At 39.9% G+C, this 22,796-nt stretch overlaps 1 protein-coding gene and 1 pseudogene across 6 annotated transcripts in view; one reads left to right on the top strand and one right to left on the bottom strand.

Annotated features, from left to right (window-relative positions):
• The window catches only part of LOC146472323 (uncharacterized), an 81,208-nt gene that overhangs the window by 38,231 nt on the left and 20,181 nt on the right, over window positions 1-22,796 (top strand). For 2 of the 5 annotated variants that reach the window (XM_085119696.1, XM_085119699.1), the window contains 23 exons: window positions 690-752; window positions 1,699-2,092; window positions 2,694-4,651; window positions 5,185-5,338; window positions 6,615-6,739; window positions 7,517-7,567; window positions 7,711-7,854; window positions 8,304-8,366; window positions 8,448-8,501; window positions 8,868-8,945; window positions 9,926-9,988; window positions 10,674-10,727; window positions 11,583-11,618; window positions 12,480-12,690; window positions 13,485-13,690; window positions 14,350-14,403; window positions 14,556-14,618; window positions 16,077-16,112; window positions 16,384-16,491; window positions 18,184-18,241; window positions 19,081-19,121; window positions 19,947-20,024; window positions 22,142-22,204. In XM_085119696.1, coding sequence (XP_084975822.1) covers window positions 690-752; window positions 1,699-2,092; window positions 2,694-4,651; window positions 5,185-5,338; window positions 6,615-6,739; window positions 7,517-7,567; window positions 7,711-7,854; window positions 8,304-8,366; window positions 8,448-8,501; window positions 8,868-8,945; window positions 9,926-9,988; window positions 10,674-10,727; window positions 11,583-11,618; window positions 12,480-12,690; window positions 13,485-13,690; window positions 14,350-14,403; window positions 14,556-14,618; window positions 16,077-16,112; window positions 16,384-16,491; window positions 18,184-18,241; window positions 19,081-19,121; window positions 19,947-20,024; window positions 22,142-22,204 — 4,155 coding nt within the window. Of the gene's footprint in view, window positions 1-689; window positions 757-1,698; window positions 2,093-2,693; window positions 4,652-5,184; window positions 5,339-6,614; window positions 6,740-7,516; window positions 7,568-7,710; window positions 7,855-8,303; window positions 8,367-8,447; window positions 8,502-8,867; window positions 8,946-9,925; window positions 9,989-10,673; window positions 10,728-11,582; window positions 11,619-12,479; window positions 12,691-13,484; window positions 13,691-14,349; window positions 14,404-14,555; window positions 14,619-16,076; window positions 16,113-16,383; window positions 16,492-18,183; window positions 18,242-19,076; window positions 19,122-19,946; window positions 20,025-22,141; window positions 22,205-22,796 lie in introns of all 5 variants that reach the window. The other 3 variants (XM_085119698.1, XM_085119697.1, XM_085119700.1) reach the window with 3 other exon arrangements.
• LOC146472314 (cyclic GMP-AMP synthase-like receptor 3 pseudogene) overlaps window positions 2,668-22,796 on the bottom strand; it is a 112,800-nt pseudogene continuing 92,671 nt past the window's right edge. Inside the window, exon 3 of the transcript XR_014866623.1 lies at window positions 2,668-2,681. The product of XR_014866623.1 is annotated as a cyclic GMP-AMP synthase-like receptor 3 pseudogene (transcript). The remainder of the gene's footprint in view (window positions 2,682-22,796) is intronic.

The raw sequence follows: 22,796 nt of genomic DNA, 5'->3' as shown, positions 1-22,796 counted from the left end.
TACGCAAAGAGGAAGGGGTTAAAGTACTTTCGGTACTTTCGGTACTTTCAATTATTCTTTTTCCGTGTAGCAAAGGCACTGCAAAAGCAAGAATGAAACTGTTGCTGGAGTTAATGGTGCTCTTTTGAAAAATTATGCTCGTTTGCTCCAATATATTATGCCAAAAAGTATGCTAGCACAATGTGCTAAGCCCTAGGTCTGATCCTTTCTTTCTTGCTTCGGAAGCTAAGCTTGATTGTAACCGCCAGGCTTCTGTATCGTTTTCCAGATTCTCCGCCCGCTAAATAAAACAATGAATAAATAAAATGAACTTTGTTTAACGAGGGTAACACTTAACACCCTGTTATGACTGACAAACCTGTGGCCCTCAGATTCAAGATCGAATTGGAATTTGGAATTTGAAATTTTGAATTGGGAAAACCGGGGAACCCGGAGAAAAACCTCTTGGAGTAAGGACGAGAACCAACAACAAACTCAACCCACATGACGCCGAGTCCTGGAATCGAACCTGGACGACATTGGTGAGCAGCGAGTGCTCTCACCATTGTACCATCCCTACTCCCCTAATCCAAAGTTATCCAAAGTAATCGATAATATAATCTTTGTTAGAGCTGCAGCTCGTATTTCTACATGACATCACCTGCTTGATGAAGCCTTATATTCTCATTTCCTTTGGTTTTCATTTCTAGGGTGATATATCAGAACTGGCCATGCACAGGGACCCCAGGCAGCCCCAAAGGCAGGAGTGTAAGGCAGGTAACAGTGAGGGGTTTGGTACTGAGTGGCTTTTTGGTTAAATCTTGGTTCTGTTGTTTAAAGTTGACAATTATCTTGGACACTAGGAAAGCGAACGACCGCTCAACAGCTTTCATTCAAATGGTCATTTGTCGTCCCCTTTCTTCAGTGATAACAAAACTGCGTCGGTATTAAATCAATTTATCAATTTTTCTTGCAATTCGCTTAAGCTGAAGAGCGCATTTCGAAGCAGGCCGCAGAAAACATGTTATATGGTAAAGATGGTGGCGCAATGTTGTGAAAGATAAGAAGAGTAATCCACTGTTCTGGCAACTCACAACGTAATTTTTCTGTCGCAACACCAAATCTCGTTGAGAGTTGGAAGGAAAGTAGAGTAGTCTTTTATGTATTGCAACTGATTGATTGAGAAGTTGCAGCATGTAACTATTTTTTGCGATTTAACTTGACAAGAAACTAAAATCACTGAATATGGAATACATTGACGTGGAACGTCAATTGGAAAAACGCCAGGATAGTGGCTAAAGAGATAAGCTTGCTGCAGAGAAAGGTTGAATGAGGAAGAATGAGGGTATTCAACAGCTTTGACCTCCTTCAAACGTGGAAGCTAACCTGAACAACCACTTTGATCCACCAAAGTATCGCACCATATGGCTTGGGATTTTCCTGTGCATTTAATTTACAAACTCTTTATTTTCATATAATTCTCACAAAGTGTCCAAAGCGTGGTTACATTGTAGCGGTATATTTACCCACCATATTGTTCTTTTAAGAATCGGAAGAAGGCAGTTAAACTACCCGTCGCTTTATTGATTTCTAACCACGTAACAATCTCGAAAAGAGACGAGTTTAATTTTTGTTTTCTTATATTGAGAAGATGAGCGGTGAGAGTATCATGATCTGAGACACTACAACTAAAATCGCTATATCAATGTTTTATTTCAGATAACAGTTCCAACCACAACAAGTATGCCAACCACACCCAAGAAAACAACAACGACAGAAACGACGACAAAAGCGACAACAACAACAACAACACCAACAACGACAGAAACGACAACAAAAGCGACAACAACAACACCGCCAACAACGACAGCACGGCGTATGACAACGGAACTTCTTCCAGACGTTCAATCTGCTTTAAAATCAAATACAAGCGGTCATCTTAATATTCCAAAGGAAGAGGCAACACAAAAATTAGAGACACCCACATCACCAAAAGAAGATTCAGATATTTCTGGTGTGGACGCAGCAAAAGTGCGAACGGCAACAGTGTCGCCAGAACTAACTGAGCCAAATGTTGAAGAAGAACTTGGATCAACCAAAGTTGTGTCAACAGGTAGATTACAAGATTCAGTAACGTTACCTACAGGTTGTAAAATTAGTTGCTCACTGCGCTACCCCGTATTTTTTTATTAATTGGTTTCTTCGGCCCTGAACCTTGGCCCTGAAACTGCATGTCACTGAAAAAGGCGACTAGCCAAGACTCGTACGAGTGGTGGAATTGTATCTCAACACGTACGAGTTGTTCAACCCGTTCAAGCGGTAAAACTGGCAAGACCCCTTTCACAGAACTGCACTAACACTCAAAGTTGTAATGTCGCAAGTTCACCCTCACTACACGCGCTGAACTGCAAAACTACTTTTATTTTATTTCACTGGAAAATACCTGATTCACGACTTATGTCCGCTGAATCAAGGGCGACTCTGGCACACTTCAAAGGTATCTCACTGAACAAATACAACGGTTTTAAGAACGTGTTCGGCTAAGCTTTGTCCGTAACACCATAACGGGAGATGTCAAATTTTGACCGGATTATTTTTAAACAAATACTAATTTTCTTCTGGACAATAATCTATCCTAAACTCAATGGTTTACGTCTCCATATTCTGACGTGTCTTCTATTTTTAGTCACATTTCTACTCTACTTTTAATTCAGCAGACAGCAGTATAGAAGTGACATCAGAAGCGATAACTACTACGGACGATACTGATTTAGTCACCACACAACCAGCAACCAGCGAAAAAAATATTTGGGATAGCGATTCAACTACAGAGCTGCCAAAATTGATAGAAACTACTATGTCCAACACCAATGCACCAGATAGCTTAGCAGCTACTGAAATTAGCGGAGTAACAACAACGTCCAGCGCTACTGAAGTAAATGGTGAAGGAAGATCTGCTTCACCCGATTCAACAAATGCAGAACTTCCACTAGTGGAGGAATCTACGACTCCCTACACACAAGTACCAGAGAGCACTGCAACCGCTGGAGACCTGGACGTAGCAACAACAACAATGGCAAGCGATACAAAAGTAGAACCCATAGTGACAATTGCTGTTGATAATACAGCAGCCACTGAACAGCCAAGGATGGTAGAGATGACGAGTGAGAGAATTTCCGTTCCAACTACCTCACCAAAGGATGCCTCGACAACAGAAAGTTCTGAAGACACTTCATCAGCAAGTAGAACAGTTACATCCGAACATCCATCTGAAGACACATCGTCAAAGTCAACAAGTGGAACAGTTGCAATGGCGGCTTCAATTGAAGGCACATCATCCACAAGCACAACCGTTACAACTCAACTTCCATCAGCAGTAACAACAGATCTTCCATCCAAAGATATTGCATCAACAAGTGGAGCAAGTAAAACAGAAATTCCATCAAAAGAGACTTCATCAACAAGTACACCATTTACAACAGTAATTTTTTCTGAAGACGCTTCATCAACAAGTGAAGCAGTCACAGCAGAACTGCCAACTGAAGAAAGCTCATTAACGAGTGCGGCAATTACAACAGACGATACTTCATCGATAAGTAGCGTTGTTACAACAGAAGGGCTAATAACTGTTACAAGTGAAACTCCAACTGAACACATTTCGTCAACAAGTATAGCAGCTAAAATGCACCTTCCAACTGAAGATACCTTATCGACAAGTGCAGCAGTGACAACAGAACTTCCAACTGAAGATACTTCATCAACAAGGGCACCAGTTACAACAGAAAGAGCAACTGAAAACACTTTATCGACAAGACAAGGAGTTACATCAGAACTTCCATCGGAAGATAGTTCATCAACAAGCACAGCAGGTACATCCCAGTATCCAACTGATGATACTTCTTCGATAATTGCACCAGTAACGACAGAACTTCGAACTGAAGATACTTCATCAACAACTGCACCAGTTACAACAAAAGTTTCAACTGAAGATACTCCATCAACAAGTACAGCAGTTACAACAGAAATTCCAACTTCCTCAGCAGGTGCACCAGTTACAACAGATCTTCCAACTCAGGAAATTTCATCAACGAGTAATGCAGGCACAACAGAGCTTCCACATGGAGAAAGATTATCCACACGTACAGCAGTTGCAACAGAAATTCCACCCAAAGACACTTCATCGACAAGTAAGGCAATTTCAACAGAACGTCCGTTTTTCTCAACAACTACAGCAGATACAACATCACATGAAATGACTGACTTCCAGAAGCGTACTACAGATAGTATTCTTTCGTCTTCTACTCTATCAAGGGATGGGGAAGACCTCTCAACAGCTTCCAGCTCGGTTTCATCATCCAGTTCGCCTACGGCAGCAAGCACAACGTCTAGTCCAGTAATCAGTACATCAAGTAGGCCTAAAGACGCTGCTAGTTCAAAGCATTCTACCTCATTCCTTGTTTCAACAACTATAGCACGTGACATAGGAGATGAAAATGACCCCACCGATGATACAGAGGCAATTATTGCAAGAATTGAAGGAGAATCCGAGGAGAATTCTACCAAAGAATCATCTGTTGATATCACAGACACCACTCCAAAGGTCCCCTCTTCTGTTCAAAGTACTGAAGCCACAACGGTGAATCCTGAAGCATTGGCGACAACGTCTAGCACGGTAGGTGGTATGAGGAGAGGGCAATTTGATTGCCCACATACAATTTACATAAAAAGAGGACCAATCTTTGAAATTGGACCCAAGTTTATTTGTGAAAAATGTCAAACGATCAAACGACTTCAAAGGAAAGGACTGCTTTACAGCTATTGTTTGAATGATGACAAGAACTTCTTACATATTCGCCTTTGATTTCGAGAAAGGGGGGAATCAGAGAGCATTCAGTGAGAAACAATTGACAGAACAGCTGAAAAGGGAGAACTTTTCATACAGGAGTTGCGTCCCGCGTCGCTTAGCACGCTTATTGAGACGTTTATGGTAGCATTTCTATCTCGATACTACACACTCCCAAACTCTTATACCCAATGCCTACCAAGTAGATGGCAACTAACAATATGCGTGTTGGTTAGTCGATTCTCATACTATGCATAGATTAGGTCTATGCAAGAATTTTAAATACCAAGTGCAAATAAACGCCATTTCCAACCATTACAACGCTAAAATTCTTTGTTATTTGATATTTTTACTTTTAACAGTTGCAAAGCACAGGTGCCCGCACTGCGAGACCAAACGAGATCCCAGATCTTAGAGGACCCCCAGGATCTCCGGGACCCAAGGGCGACAAGGGAGAGTCTATTGTTGGTCCTCGGGGAGCAGTGGGATATCCTGGATACCCTGGTCGTAAAGGAGGTAAAACAAAACCGTTTTTCATGTGATATGGTTATCGCGTAAATGCGAGGAATGGCGGTTCTACTGGACGCCGAGTTCCAGCTCCACCGCCACCATAACCTTTTCGTCCATGAAAACAAGACCAGTTGGTCTGAACATTTTAACTTGAAGTAAATGACAGCTGAATGATAGCTGATGATAGTCGATGATAGTATATGATAGTTGGAGGTCAAATGAGTGCGCGAGTTTTAACTATCATCGACAACCATCAACTAGCATCGACTGTTTATTTGTATACATTATTTATACAGAAATTCCAGTTTAGCATAGCTGGTTTAAATGGAGATCTGTATAAAATAATAAGAATAAATCAAACATGCGCCGCCCTTTTAACCAGGCCTTAATTCCGAGCTCCCAACTGTACAATAACTTGCTGGATCGGCCACTGTAGCGAAATCCGTGATAGATATCACTAACAATCAACCTGGGGAGTACAGAGATCAGTTAACTACAAAACAAACAAACTGGATTGCAAAGAAAAAAAACACACAAACGAAACGATTCAAACAACAGGAACAAACGCGGTGAGATCGTTATTGAATGTCTTCTGTTTTGTTTGGTTTCATGTACCCGCAAGTAGAAGTTTCCGTAATTTTCGCCTCATTTAAAGAATGTTCTTAAGGAGGGTCTAGGATTAGGAAATCTTGATCTGCACCTGCGTGTTCAAAATTTAAAGACACCAGGTTTTAGCTCTTCCTAAGAGTACTAAAATGCACATCGATTGTATAGAAAAAAAATGGATTCGCCTACTAACTTCTCTAAGTTTTATTTCCGAGTTACCAACACGACTATTGTCGAGTATACTTCATTCTCAAGCTCATTAATAATTTTTGAAAAGAAAACAAAGGAAATAAATAAATAAATAAATAAGTTAATGGAAAGTTCAGTGGAATCCACGGGGTGGCTCTTCTCTCCACTGTTTACAGGTCGAATTGTAATTTGTAGGGAGGTTTGCAAATGTGATCCTAATCATCATATAATTTGGTGAACGTTTGCTTTGAATTACGAGTAGTTTGAAAAGCTATATGAAACACTCGTTAGGGTGTTCCATCTGATCTCGAAATACCTCGAAGTTTGTTCAAAAAAAACCTCGGCTGTGCCTCATTTCTGAAACCCACTTCTCGGTTTTTGGAAATCGGATGAGAAAGTCTTTCTCGTGCTTCATACATTGCATCCAGTGTTGCAAAATGTTGATATCAGTGGCTCAATAATCGTCCTTACCTCTTTTTCGTGACAGTAAAAGGGAGCAAAGGTGACCCTGGTAACAGTGGATCTAAGGGCGAGCGAGGCAGACAGGGTCCTCAAGGTCCGGCAATATACTTTAAATCTGGCGAAGAGATTATAAGCGTTAAAGGAGAGAAGGTAAAGCCTGCGTTGGTTGGTTTAACATTGTCAGAATAGTTTCTAATAAATAAAGCTTATTGCGTTTACCATCTTTCATATGTTATCCCTTAGAGGGCGCCTGGGATGTTGACTGAAAGAACACTTGACATCCATCAGCGCTTTTGAAATCTTGTGTTTTTCCTCACCTGTTTCAACTGCAAAACGTTCTTCTACCTTGAAGTTTTCCAATTACATCTTTCACATCATTTAAGTGGCGGATTACCTGGTGAATAGTTTCGTCTGATATGTTCCAGTTGTATTTGGAATGGGTTGCTTTACATGACTCTGTTTGACGAATCGCAGACAAGCAAAAGCATAATGCCACGCAGGCTGTTCTTCAAGACGTTGTCTCAGATGATTGGCCACTTAAATTACGCTAAAAAAGAGCCGCGGGAGGTACTCCTAGGAATTTTGGACGTGGGTGGTGTACGGCTCAGTTCTTCAAACCCTGACTCAATTCCAGACCTTGCCTCAAAAATCCATACCCATTTTCAGACCTGGTTTCTAGAGCCCAAACCCATTTCTGTAAAATTCGTATACTTTTTTCAGACTTTCAGACCAAAATGGTTAAAATCTATGCCCTATTTCAGACTAAAACGGCTCAAAAAGCATACCCTTTGTGATGCCGCACATACCGATATAGCTTAGTAGGGGATCTCCCCCTCCCCCCGAACACAGGTCCCTGCCAAAACTAAATGAAGATTAGTTTTCCTGATATTCACGTCATTCATGTCTTGTTTTCCACTTTTCCTGCAGGGTGAACCAGGACCAGCCTATACATTCGTGCGAGAAATCAACTGTACAAAGGTTCAGTGTTGACTTTGTTACTTTCAATATCAATCTTTAATTCTTCCAGTTAAAATCCGCTTACTGTAAAATTTTCCTGATTCTGCATAGAGCATCGAAAACAGGAAGATAAAGAGTGATGAATTTACTCATTTGAATTTCAGGGTGAATGTGGCCAGTATATCCAAGGTCCTAAAGGTGCAGCCGGAAAAAATGGTCTTCCGGGAGTTCCCGGCCCCGCGGGATTGCCCGGTCCTCCGGGTGCACCGGGAGAACCCGGAGTGCTGCTCGATCCTGAAACAGGACTGGTGAGTTTTGCATTTTAACCAAACGCATTGATTTGAAAAGATATATATATATATCTGCAACATTTAGTTGGTCGACCTCTCTAGTTGAAACGTATTACGTTACTCTCCAAAAATGCATTAATAATTCATAAGCCCATTGACCTATCAAATGGTCGATAAATATCACGCGCAGTGGTTTTAAAACCCGATGAAACCTCCTCCTTATTAGTATGCGTTGTTTAATGTTTTTCTCGTATGCTAATATCCAACGTTCATAAAAGCATCATTGTTGTGAACTCTCTTGAAACACGCTTTTCCAGGAATGTTTTTGAAGCCGTTCAAAAAACTCGCAGCACGTGTTTTATCGGGTCTAAAACCACTCGGCTGTATAAACCAATTTTTACGAAAACATCTTGTATATGATACATCATTAGATTGTTTTAAAATATGCACTGGTTTTCTTCTTATAGCCTGTTGATCCTCCAAAAGGCGATAAAGGAGAAATAGGAATGAATGGTTTCAATGGAAGCAAGGTATGAATATAATTCGTTCTATATAAGACGGTTGCTTTCAAGAGATGGTCTTACAGTTCTAGCAATTATCGTTTTGCGTAGGGTGAACCTGGACAAAAGGGACAGCGAGGAATTATTGGTCTTCCTGGGCAAAAGGTAGGAACATCTGATTATTCGACATAGCAACAGAAAGGAAGGTGTGTAAGATTTTTCTATAAAATATGTAATGACGAAGAGCGGTGGTATATATTCTTTAAAATTTTGTATGTAGCGAGGTTTTCTTAATCCTTAGACCTTCATATGCAAAGCCAACGACACATGATTGAACATTTAATGCCAAAGAATGTTGTGACTTTCGTAAAATGGTTTCAAGCCAGGTGTCATAGCATTAAGTCGATAAAGTATTATCATCTGGGTAAGTTCTGTCCAGATCGACTGTTGTTGGTGACATTGACTCACGTCTCGACAGAGTCCATTGAACTGTATAGATTGTATTTAACATTTGTTTCATGCATGTTTCAGGGTGACCGTGGAAGCGTTGGACTGCCCGGTGCTCCTGGCAAGGGTGGTCCACCGGGGAAAATGGGACTTCCGGGTGTGGTAAGTAATATATCAACGGCGAGGAATGTTTCATCCGATTTTCAAGCACCCAGAGAGGGGTTAAAAAAACGAGGCGCAGCCAAGTTCAAGCTACTGTATTTGGAAATCGAGTGAAGAACCTTTTCACATGTTCTATATAGCTTCTCAAACTATTAACAAGTTTTGGAGAAAATTCAAACCGAAATTTCACCAGATTTTACGATAGTTAAGATCATAATTCCAAACCGCCTTCACGGTAGTGATTTCCCGGTACCGTTTTTTCTTCACGGGTTATTGATGAGTTTGAAGAGTCGAACTGATACGTCGCTTTTCAGTTGTAATTAATTCAAGCCTCAGGAAAACTGGAACAACTCATGGTAAATATCTCACATTCTCTCAAAAGTCCGGGAATCTTATCTTTTGGCTTGTCGCCAGGTCTGCTAAGGACTTTCTTGTTGGCAAGGAAACGTCATTTCAAATAATAGCTATGAATCAATTGCTGTTCAATTGCTAATCCTGTTTGGTAGCAACCCTGTGTAGCCCAGTGTTCGAAAAGAATAGAGGATGCAGTTGGCTGTCTGGTTTATAGGAAAAGCTGTAAATGGTTTGAACCCGGGAGTCATGTCTTAAATACGTAAATTATGATCTTCCGCTTAGAGTCAAGTGACTCTCAGGACTACACTCACCCGGATGATCGTAATTTACGTACTTATGGTTTATAGATGTTGCATTAAACCAGCCTTGCGGCTAAATTGAATGCTTGTTCTTCTTCTTCTTCTTCTTCTTCTTCTTCTTCTTCTTCTTCTTCTTCTTCTTCTTCTTCTTCTTCTTCTTCTTCTTCTTCTTCTTCTTCTTCTTCTTCCTCTTCTTCTTCTTCTTCCTCTTCTTCTTCTTCTTCTTCTTCTTCTTCTTCTTCTTCTTCTTCTTCTTCTTCTTCTTCTTAAGTTTGAAAATTCGGACCACAACAATCAAAGGTAATGTTTTCTTTCTTTTTTTAATAGGGTTTACGTGGTCCTACAGGATTCCCTGGAAAAAAGGGCGTCAGGGGATCAACCGGCGTAAAGGTAATATTTTAAAAGTAAAGTAAGTAAAGTAATATATTAAACATCAATAACTCGGGGAGTGTTTGCGCAACCTTCCGAGCCTCTGGCTCGGAATTAAGTGCTTGATAGTAATCCAGATCAAATTTGAATTTGGAAATGTTGGTGTTTGAGGAGAGGGGAAAACTGGAGTACCCGGAGAAAACCTCTCGGAGCAAGGACGAGAACCAACAACAAACTCAATCCACTTAACGTCGAGCCTGAGAATTCAACTCGGGCCACATTGGTGGAGGGCGGGTGCCCTCAAGACTGCGCCATCCCTGATATGATTTAATTTACTGATCTGGGTCAATTCCCAAGAAGAAATACAAAAGCTAAGAAAGCTATTTTGTTTGTATAGTGTTATGATGTTAGATGAGGCGATCTTTGAGGATGAAAGATCGAGGTTTCTGGAAAGACATTATAAGGTGACCTTAGATTCGGTACGGTGATGATGATGTTGCAGAGCAAATCATATTTTTGCCTCTAAAACCGTTCATTCGGCTATGATCTTGTAAACAGCGTTAGGAATACTGTGGTTGGATCCTGTTTGTTCGTTTTTTAATGTACACTTTTGCTCTTACCTTCATGATATTTTAGACAAGCAAGTGCTTACTCAGTCATTTTAACTTCTTAACGTTTGCTAACTTCTTCAATGCTCGGCATTCAGGGACAAATGGGAGACAGAGGTATTCAAGGTCCAAAAGGAAACGATGGTCCATCGGTAAGTCCGCATTAAAGCACTTCGGTCCGACAAAAACAACTAAAAACCACTCGTTAAACGTTCCGAAAAGGACATTGAAGACACAAAATACAACTTACATGTCGCGAACACCACCACAGGAAACGTAGACACAAAACTGAGAGCCAAGTTGTGCAATATGTAAGACAGCAGTAACACAGAAAAGTATTATTCAACAGATGTACAATTACATATTGTCCACAGGCTATGGTGAAAAGCTAGGACCACCTTCCAAGGCTTGAATCGGATATACATACACATATTCCAACCACAGAATCGTGGAATCAAAATCAAAAAGAATCAGAATCAAATGAAAATCAGAATCAAAAAGTAACATATTGCCCTGGCCAATTGCTAGATGTGACAATGGTAGTTTTAGCACAACCATAGGGAATCAATACAGTCGAATTGCTCTCACAAAGCCGCCTCGATCTTCACAAAGGCCATACTTGCCTGTCCGCTCCACCACGAACGTTGGCCCTCTAACGTTGAAAAACCAAAGTAGACTTGGGACATTAAATTCTTATCGAATGGCCATTTTTGTTGTATTTGAAACATGTTTTTGGCGTTGGCTTTTTCAGGATTTACAGTACGAATCCGAAATCCGTGAACTGAACACTTCTTTTTGAAAAAAGTAAGATTTGTATACAGAAAAGAGCCAAAGTAGATCGTAAACAACCAAAGTAAACGAGAGACATCAATTGTTAGTCTCAGATGGTCACTTTTGTCGTTGGTGGAACATTTTTATTTACTTATACACAGAACTGCTCAATACTCGTATTTTTTATCCATACTTTAAAAATTTTATTAACAACATGTCTTTTCATTACCTCACAGGGAAACATGGGATTCCCAGGACCACGAGGACGAAAGGTGATATTCAGTGTGTCATAAATGACATCGTTGCCAGATCATTATAACAAACTGTACAATAAGCATGATCGTGCAATAATCATTATTACTTGTATTAGAGATTGGAGAGAGCGTAGTAGGAAATAATAACTTGCTCGAGATTTTACCTCTAAATTTGTGGTGAAAAGAACATCAGAAAATTATTACAATGGTATTATGTATTGGAAACTACTGTAACTTCTCTTTCTTCGATAGGAGAAAGAATGTAAGAGTAGTATTTAGACCTACTTCATATTTTGCTTCTTCTGTTTCCATATTCATAACGCCTTCCTTTCATTGCTATAGAGTCGTTTACACTAAAGGAAACGAGGCGCATAAGGCGCGTCTTTGACTAAATTATACTTGACCTAACTAATGTATTTGAGCTCAGCAAACGTTTTGCATCAAATGTACAAGGAAGGTATTCCTTCTTATTGATGTCATCTTTTTTCACACGAGCCTTTTTTTCCTGGTAAAAGTTCCCCTATTGTATTACTTTGTTCATATTCTGAAACTTACAATCCACTTTCAGTGGAATACTTTCTCAACCACTCGGTAGCAGCTCTTTTTTCGGTATCATCCGCACAATCGAGAAGTAGGCCAGTCAAATGCATGAAATTCATTTCTTATTGAATAAGTGAATGATCATCGCAGTTATATACGCAACTTAAGCAGTTGCGAAAAGAAAGCCTGAAAAAAATTCAGGCTTGAACGGGACTAAATTGTGTATATAACTGCGATGACCATTCTCTCATTCATTCTTTCTTCCGCAGTTCAAATGTATAAATCGAATTCTCATGTATTCACTTTCATTTCGTTTCTTATTTTTGTATTGATTTTCAGGGCGCAAAGGGCGACAGTGTTCCAGGTCCACCAGGTCCCCCGGGTCCTCCAGGACCTAAAGGTGGTACATCACCTAAGAAAGGTGACCGGGGTCTTCCTGGCCCCCCTGGCCCTCCTGGGCCACCTGGAAACATAAGCAATGCGGCTGGACTCGGTGGAAAAGGAGAAAAAGGGGACGCTGGGAAGAAAGGACAGAAGGGCGATTCGGCAGGTTCGTTGGTCTCCAGAGCCCGGTTGTTCGAAAGCCGATTAACGTTAATCCACGGGGTCCACGAGGTTTTCTGCTCGCTCGTTAAAATTGTTTTTAAACTCTAATGTTAAGCTACTGGTAAAGAAAAGTCAACGTCAAAACTGAGGGACAAAAATCTTTTTGAAAAATCTTTATTGTTGTGTAATGAAACTCGAATCAAAGTTGTTGTTAATCCAGGATTAGCTCGGGCTACGGATAACTGGGCCCAGAACCCTTGTTAGTTCTCTCCTTCCTGTATTCAATCTTTAAGCCATGCGCAAAGAACGGTGGGTGACTAGGGTCCTTTAAAGTTACTCTAGCTTTTGTACTTAGGTGATCAAACTGAAAAGTTAACAGAGCTTCGTGCAGGGGAAAGCGATATTCAAATTAAAGCAATTGAAAACATTACGAGATTCGCTTATCATGGGTAATTCAAGTTACATAATATTACACAACTGCTACTAACGAAATTGTACAAAGACTACTTCTATTAACAACAACAACAACAACAACAAAACACAGCGGAAAAAAGGAAGCACTTTTACGGATGATACAGTAGCAGAGGATAAGCTGGTTGAAACATGTGATCGCTTGAATGAAACTACGATGAATGAGCAGTCTCTGAAAAATATACAGACATGATGGACAATTTCTTAAATATGTCATTTAACACTTTTTGAAGTCAAAAGGCTCACAGAATTAAATACGCTTTTTTAAGCAAAACAGTCCATCTACATCAAAATCTAATAGAAGTCCCCATTGATATCTGCTTATAGGACTAAAAGGAGAAAAAGGAGCAAGGGGATTCAATGGAACGAAAGGCGACACCGGATCAATTGGACCGCGTGGACCTGTTGGACCCCGAGGTCCACCAGGCCTGCCGAGTGACAACGTAACAGTTGGAGAGCCTGGACCTAGAGGACAACCAGGAGTTGACGGAATTTCTGGGATACCGGGAGAGCCTGGGCCTAAAGGAGAAAAGGTGTGTTCGTTTTATCCAGGTAGCAGCATTTGTTTAAGGGCGGCGCGTACTCTTGTTACTGCGCATACGCTCTGTGCATCTGGTGATACTCGGGTTTTCCTATGGGTGGTGCCTACTAATACAGGAATAGTTTTGCGCGGTTTAAAACTATGCAGAGAAAGCAGAACTCACCAAGTGCTATTGGTATCCAAAATGAAAATTGGGGGTGACCATGCATTTTTCAGAGATAATAAAGCTTCAGTTTGGAAAAAACGCCATACATTGCTTTGTATTTTACGGCTTTTTAGAATAATTGTTGCTTAATATTCTCTAAAAACTGCGTGGTTACCTCCAATTTTCTTTTTGAATTCCAATAGCCCCTTGAAAAGATCTGCTTTTCCCGCATAGTCATAAACCACACAAAAATACTTCGGTTTTAGTAGGCACCCTGGACGTTCATTCTTGTTACAGCTATGTAGTGTCACACGTGACCAGTCTTTCAACATAATAACCGAACTAAGTATCCAAATCAAAAACATTGAAAAAGTTGTAATATGCTTAGTATAAATGACAAATTTTACACCAAACTGCTAATCCATCTAGCTATAACGTGGGGTATTAGGTTAGGTATGTGAAAACCTTTAAGTTTATGCGTTCAAAATATTTTTTTCCTCCTTTAGGGTACTGCAGGTTCATTAGGATTTCCTGGTGTAAAAGGAAAACCAGGCGAAAAGGTACGAAAGATTAGTAACCGTTAGTCGTAACCAATATTTATGCTTGAATTGAGAATGAAGTCGAACGAGAAACATATTTGGGCATTGTAAATATGACGGACCACCTTCTTTTTGGATCGTTACAGTGTAATTTGTTTCAACTTTTTCTGTAGGGTGAAATGGGGCCACAGGGACCCGAGGGGCAGACAGGAGAAAAGGGCCCAAAAGGAGCACAGGTAAGCCAATATGGCTTCTGCAAAATTTGTAACAACTACGTTTGTTAGTAGTTAGTAACCTTCATTTAAATGTCAAGATTCATTCTAGTGCATAACCAGCACTAATTGGGGACAGTATACAATAATGAAATTCTAAAATTAAAAAAGTAAAATATATACATAATCATCTTAAAGTTCTAAAAATCTACAATCTACAAATTACTCGATCATAGGCTACGGGCATTACTGCCGCCTTCACATCAGGCTTGCAAATATTCGCTCCGACGAACACGCAATTTTTGGCATTCCAAAAATAAACACGACACGTGCAAGAAGTAGTTTTATTATTGAGTCATGTTTTAATATAAATACTGTATGAATTAATTTTAGATCTTGTAAATAGCTTTTCGAACTAAATTGAACTTAATAGCACTTTATTATGTGACATTATTATATAATAGTTAATTTTTATTACTTACATTTTAACGGTACGCAATTCAGCCCTTAGCTGCTATGTATTGTTTTCAATACAATCTTTATCTTTATCCAGATGTGTTATTTACAATAATAACATTAAAAATTATTCAAAACTCATTAATAATTCATAAGCCCATTGACCTATCAAATGCTCGATAATACATCACGTGCAGTGACTTTATATCGATAAACCTCCTCCTTATTAGTATGCGGTGTTTTATCAGCTGATAAAACACTCCTCGTTAGTATGCGGTGTTTTTCTCGTATGCTAATTTCCAACGTTCACAAAAATATAATTGTTACGAAACACTCCTGCTCGTTTTTTAAACATTACTTCAAACATCGGTTCAAACATAGAAGTTAAAATCATGCCACGCTAGGTGTTGCATAAATAGCAGGAGTCACTACTACTGTCCTCCAGTAATGATATGTTAGTTAGTTGGTTGCATTGGTTGGTTGGTTACGGGGGGGCAGGGGTGACGCAGCGGAGAGAGCTCTCATGTGGCTCGGGTACGATTCCCAGACTCGGCGTCATATGAAGGTTGAGTTTGCTATTGATTCTCGTCCTTGTTCTGAGAGGTTTTTCTCCGGGTACTCCGGTTTTCCTCTCTCCTCCAAAACCAAGAATTCTAAATACAATTCGTTCTGGAAAGTGTCCCAAATTAGTGCTCTGCGCTAAATACATTGACACTTATAACGCGATCTTCGTGACTCAAACTATTCCATAAGCAAGGATAGTTTTATCAATCTGCGAAGCATACAATTGGAATAAATGAACCATTCTCTAGCATCCCGCGTAAATGCCAGTATAGGCATCTTGTTTCGGTGAATATCTGTTCGGATGGTCTAAATCGCCTCAGAAAAATTCGGATTAAATTGTGATGCGACAGAAGCGTTTTTTGTCTCAAAAGTTGGTAGCATATACTTAATGAAACAATGCTTAATTCTTTTCACCTTTAACTAGTTGAGGTGGTTTTAATATGTTCATTGTTTCTCTACTAGGGTTCACTTGGAGACAATGGACAAAAGGGAGAAAAGGTATTTATGTAAACGCCTTGTGGTACTTTTAAGCCTCTTTAGCTTCTAAGGTTTTTAGTAAGTTCCAATGAAACTGAAAGGAAAGGAAATTTAAAAAAAAGAATTAAGAAATCGCTACCTGTTATGCCCCCAAGAAATGCTACAAAAAAAAAAATAATAGATTAAAATTTCTTACTTTTTATAACATTTTTAAAGTGAAAATGGCCTTTTGAAAGAAAGAATGAAGATATAGTGATTTTCTCGAATTTCTGCTCATGCGTTTTGTTTCCAGGGCGACCAAGGCATCGGCGTCAAAGGAGAACCGGGCAATAAAGGGGAGACTGGTCCGCAAGGCCCGCCCGGACCTCCCGGTGAGGTATCTCCATTAGATCCCGTGAAGGTGAATTTTCTGCTTCCTTTTATCTTTTTGCAGTGCAAATGGAAGTTTAATTCTGGATGTGGTTAGATTTGATTTTGTACAGTCGAGAAGCAAAGAACTTGCAGCAATTAAACGTTTTTACTAGAACCATCGCCCCTTAAGTAGTGATGCTGCGATTTTTCCTCGTTATTTGAGGTCCATAGGAAAATTTGTGACCTTTTTGAATCAAAACTGAGCGATAGTAAAAACGAGCAACATTTCGAAGCCTTAAAGGGACACATGCGCATTAGATACCATTTCTTAGCTGATTTGCATATCACACTTCATCCGCAAGTCTCGCGCTGAGAAGCGCATCCTTTGAAAAATCTAAACAAACCTTGTCGAGTCCAAGTGTTTGCCAGTCAAAATTATTATAGTGATTATAGACCTAATGTCATATTAGAACACTCATTTTCTTGATACCATGGAAACTTTACTGATGGACTTGTCCAGGGAAAGCCAAACGGCAACGAATACCTCTGAAGTCGAAGAATCATTTAATTGTTTATTTCGGTATCCGGTCGTGTGAAAAATTATCTTAGCTGTTTCTACGTTTCACAGCGTTTGCATAAGAAGCAAATTGAGTTCAAATATAAGAAAATATGTCAATTTTAAAACGTAGCGAATCGCCTGAACTGCAGCGTAGCGAAACGACTTTATAGCGAAACTACCGGTAAGCTTTATTGCTGCTTTCAATCATATATGTTGCGTTTATAATTTCGTTTCTACAACTTCTCCGTTATCTAAATTTACAAACCAAACCCATGTCATTACAAGAACACTTGCTCGACCCGTAGAAAACAAGGTTTTAATGGAGGTTTTCCTTGTCGAGGAGATAATCGACTGTGTACCGAAGCTTGCCTTCGCCTGAGCTCCAAACCAAGCAGCTATGACGCGAAGTTCGAATCGTTTTCGAAGATTCCCTCCGTACGAACCTTTCGCCAGGTTGGGAAAATGCTATTTTCCAAATGCATATAATGGTCATGTTCCGTTGGAGACGCAATCCATACTGTTTTTAACCAAATATGATAAAATAATACCATAGGATGAGCAAAAGCATACTCAGAAACAGGTTTCCAGTAAAAGATTGAAAATCCAATAAAACACTGGAAAGATTGAAGCGGATTTCTAGATGTGTTCGACGCGTACTTTTGATTTCGGGTTGAGGTGGACATTTTTCAAAATGACAAAACTAGTGTCCAGGTCAGTTCGGTCACAAAGGTGACTGTGTCCCTTTAATGACGCCATTGTCAAGTTCAAATTGTTCAATGACAATGGGATCATGAAGAAGCCGAAGCGTTGTTCCTTTTTTAACCACTCAGATTTGTTGATTTAGTTCGTGTCCCGGGTGTAAAACACCTCTCCAACCACTTTCGGTGGAAACAGTCCATAATTATTGGCGTTATGTTAACTGTTTCAATCCAGTTCAAGTGATGGCTCGAAAAGCTAATCAACCAAACCCGAGCCAAATCTTGTTTCCTATGGATGACAAAGGCAAACTAACCGAATATCCAACTGAAAACGTGTTTACTGTCGGTATTATGACATAGTTTATGTCTAAGGAGAAAAGGTACTTTTCAGTTTGTTTGTTTGTTTCCGTTGTTGTTATAGTTGTTGTCAGTTTTGTTCCTGCATAGAAGAGTTGAAAAGAATAAATCTTTTTTGTTGTTACAGGGACAGAAAGGTGACGAAGGACCCACAGGCGCACAAGGCATGCCGGGAACAAAGGCAAGTGATTTTTAAATATTACTAGTAAACAACAAAGTTCCTATTTGAAGAGCCCTCATTACTAAGAGAAACAGTAGCTTTTGTTACAAATATGGTTACAAATGCGGATTACACCCAACTTGACGTCATGATGATGATATTTTCAAGCCTTCTGCTCAGACAGGAATTTGGCACTGTAAATTAAACATCGTGTTGGTTAGATCTCAAGACTGGGCATGTTTTAGAATACGCTTATCAAGATTGCAGTCATTTTTCAAGTGGCCAAAGTCGCGTTCAAATTGCAAGGTGAAATAGTGTTATTAAATAGATATAAGACGATAGGAGTAGACGTTTTAACAAAATTACGAAGCTTTGACGGCGACGGCAACGAAAACGTCGAAGAAGCAACAACTGTGCACGTGCATTACCCTTTTTTGTACATTTCTTTGCCGTTACTACACGACTAGAACTTGAAATTTCCTGATGGAACGTTTTATGAATGGAGGAAGTTTTTTGTAGTTTACACATTTCATTGAGCCTCCATGTAATTGGACTTAGCTGTTAATGAAATTCCCTCAGCTCGCTTATTCGTCTGACCTACGTACACATTAAGCTTTGAGTTTTCAGAATAAAATACCGATCATTGTTAAGACCATAGCTGTTGTTTTGTTTCCGAGTTGTTTTGAACCTCATTATGAAAGCGAGGCTAAGTGCAAAGTTTTTATTACGAAAATTAGTTTTCGTTCATTTGCAAACAAAACTTATTTTCATATGAAAGGCTTTGTACTTAGCTTCGCTTTCATAATGAGGTTCACAGCAACTCGGAAATGGCCTATTATATGAATATCTTTTAACCATAGGGAGAAAAAGGTGACACAGGAGATGCTGGTTTTCCCGGACGAAGGGTAAGTAGCCTACCATTCAAAAACTCATTAATAATTCACAAGTCCATTGGCCTATCAAATGGTCGATAAAACATCACGTGCAGTTGTTTTAAAACCGATAAAACCTCCTCCTTATTAGTATGCGGTGTATAATGTTTTTCTAGTATGCTAATTTCCAACGTTCACAAAAGCATCATTGTTATGAACTCTCTTGACACACTCTTTTCCAGGAATGTTTTTGAAGCCGTTCAAAAAACTCGCAGCACGTGTTTTGTCGGGTCTAAAACCACTCGGCTGCGCCTCCTGGCTTTAAATCCCAATAAAACACTGCTGCTCGTGTTTTAAAAGTTACAAAAATCTACTCCTTACTAATCTGACTAATACTGTTATTGTACTGTTACCAAGCTCCTACACAATATGTATATCTTATGGAGAGTGTACTGGTTCACAGAGAAAACAAATTTCAGTGTCATGTTTCTGAGGATGGCTTACTGATTATTTCAGTGTACAGTAATTTTTAACCAAGGCGAATATCATTTTAGTTTCGTGTAGTTTTTCAAAGTCATTTTGAGAATAAATTTAGCCGTGCTTACAAAATTACAACTGGAGATCGCTACATTTTTAGGATGATATTTTCAGGTCGTTTGCCTTCGGAGCGTTTCTTTATACCATCGCGTACAATCGGGTCCGACAACATTGACAAAATATTATGTTCTCCGATATCACGAAGAACACAGCCAATCAGAAATTCGGAAACTGCTAACGTCATTTGACGGTATCTTCTGGGGTCCCTGTGACATGGTTATGTCAAGCTAGCTATGTATCATATTGATCGTTTGTTTTCAGGGTGTTCCCGGGAAACAGGGTCAAGCTGGATTTCCTGGTATGAAGGGCGAAAAAGGTGATCAAGGACCCGTGGGTCAGGTTAGTGATATCCTGGCATTAATTAACGCTTTAAGCCCAATATCAACATGAAAATTCTCGTTACTGTACTCCATATATTTGTTATGACGCTAGTTGGGAGCATTTTAGACTGCAAGCAGTCCCTTTCTGGTTAGTCGAGATGGTGTGCTCATATCGCAGCGAGACTGGAGCGAGGAGAAATAAAAGAGAAGAGACTGGGGGAGAGAAGGGAAAGAAAGGGACTGCGCTCTTAACTGTAACAAACGCGTTCAAATTTCCCGTCGCTCCAGCAACGGAAAATTCCGATTGGTCCATAAACAATAGCTGCTGTCAGACAAGTTTGATGTGTAATTAACTTCTTCACACGTGTGATGTCAACACTTCAGATCACTAGGAAAATGGCTTCGGTGAGAGAGAGTAGCAGCGATGTGTTCGTAAATTTAAGCGATCAACTCTGCGGCTTAGTTCTAAAAGAGGAACAGAAGCTAGCAGTAGAAGCGCTTTCGGAAAATATGCAATGGCCGTTCTTCCCACTGGTTTTGGAAAATCCATTATTTATCAAAGCTTCGACTTTGCCAACACGGCCTCGATTGTGGTTGTTGTTCCGTTTCGCAGTATTTTCCAAGACCAGTTGCAGTCAAAAGACTTTGGTTTAAAAACAGTTGCCTTCAAGAAGATCCCACAATTATTGAAAGACATTTGTGCCAACAAGTACAATGTAATTTTCGCATCCGCGCGGAACAAGCCTTGTCGGAAGAATTCACCGCAGGATATAACATGACATGATATGATATAACAACAGCTTTCTAGTCGTTTTGAGCCACGCTCTTACTTACACTTCGGGCGTTTGTGTCGTCGATTTCTTTTACTCTGGGCCCTGAAGAAAAATTTTGGCCTTTTCAAAGAAGCTCGGCGATTATTCCCCTTCGCTCCTAATCAGTAATGTTTTGGCCGGTGTTCTGGTCATTGAATAACAGTGCGGAGTTGTTATCTATTAGCTGTCATTTTTAATTGGATTTTTAATGGGTTTAACGAATTGTGGGCGGAGTTACCCTGAACGCGTCTGTTACAGCTAAGAGCGCAGTCCCTTTCTTTTCCTTTCCCCTTTTTTCCGCCTCTCCCCAAGCCCCCTTCCGCTCGTTCGCTCTAGTTTTTTGTCGCGCTCGGCTTTTTCGCGCGACCTCTCGACTATCCAGAAATGGACTGCTTGCAGTCTAGGAGCATTTGTTTGAAAATCAGCACATTTCCTTTATCCGCATGTCCTGTTTGTAAACAGAAATTAAATGCTGGTGACTGCCTAAACACTTATTGCACGAAATCCGATCGTAAAGGAATCCATATAATATTGCCAAAAACAAGAAAAGAAAAGGGAAAGTAAGGGAAATTTCATCAGTAAACAGGAGTCCATGAGCCGGATCTTCTATCCCTCATACTAAGGCTTGGAGACAACCCTTTGCCAAATAGATTTATTTTTGAGTGTAAATTTACGAAACATATATTTTGAATTGCGGATGAAAGATCAAATAGAAGAAAGATCCTCGCAGTTAGTACGCAACTTAAGTAGTTGCGAAAAGAAAGCCTGAAAAAAATTCAGGCTTGAACGGGATTCGAACGCTTGAACGGGATCCGTTCAAGCCATAAATCTACTCGGGAATATGTTGATCAAGGAATTAATACAGATAGAGACTCGTAGTCATAGGGTCCTAATATGCATTGAGTAGGAGACCAATTCCCCACTCAAGAAATTGTGCGAGACTAGTGCGAGTAAGGGATTGTGGGATCGCTTGGTGAGACGGATGGACATCGCGCCCACAAATAAGTCCAATTTTGGTATATCCTCAGGTTACTATAGCTCTTGTTAAATAATTAGAGTATTTCCTATACAACTTACTCCCGACATGTGCACTTCTTCATCGGCGCAACTTCCATCCGTCTAACCAAACCCATAATCCGTCACTCGTACAAGTCTCTCCATAGTTTCTGAAGTGCTGAAACTTGCAAAATCTTATATGACAAGAATATCAAAATAATTAGCATGAGCTAGTATAGAATGCGCGTCGAAATTGTTGATTTTCTTATTATAACGTTGCTGTTGTTTATATCTTCTTTTAATTAATCCATTGACTTTCCTATTATAGGGTGATCCGGGACCTATCGGACCCGCGGGACAGAAGGGCGAAACGGGATCGCAAGGGGATCAGGTATGAGGCATTGGCGATATTTAAATACCCTCAAATGATCTGATACAAGTTGTAGGAACAGCGATGAATTTCATCATTTATAAAAACTTTTAATTTTTTTTGTATAATTTCCTATTTCACTGCTATTTTTCTGTAACTTGATAGATTTAGCATAGTTGTGGCACGCTAGGTAGCATGTTTCAGAGTAGGGAGCTACGCGAAGAAAATAGGTTATTTCCGAGTTGCTTGGAACCTCATTATGAGAGCGAGATTAAGTGCAAAGATTTTCATGTGAAAATTAGTTTTGTTTGCGTATGAAAGAAATCTAATTTTCATAGTAAAAACTATGCACAAACCTCGCTTTCATAATGAGGTTCAAAGCAACTCGGGAAACGCTTATTGCGATGGAAGCGAATAACTAAGGCGAAGGACTTCGCACCGCTCTCCACTATGTGAACACCTGCAACAAGCTACACGCTAGGCAAAACGTTAGTCACTTCTGTAAAACTAATATTTGAAGTGAGCGCTACATGATGAGCAGGCAAGGCTATGTTCCAAATTAGCAAGCGTGGTAGGCAATTAATGACGGGAAATTGACAGACTACTGCCAGAT

This window comes from Pavona decussata, unplaced genomic scaffold (genome assembly GCF_977016875.1).
Source record: "Pavona decussata unplaced genomic scaffold, jaPavDecu1.1 SCAFFOLD_100, whole genome shotgun sequence".
In the NCBI taxonomy this organism is placed as follows: Eukaryota; Metazoa; Cnidaria; class Anthozoa; order Scleractinia; family Agariciidae; genus Pavona; species Pavona decussata.
This window is presented reverse-complemented; position numbering and strand designations above follow the sequence as displayed.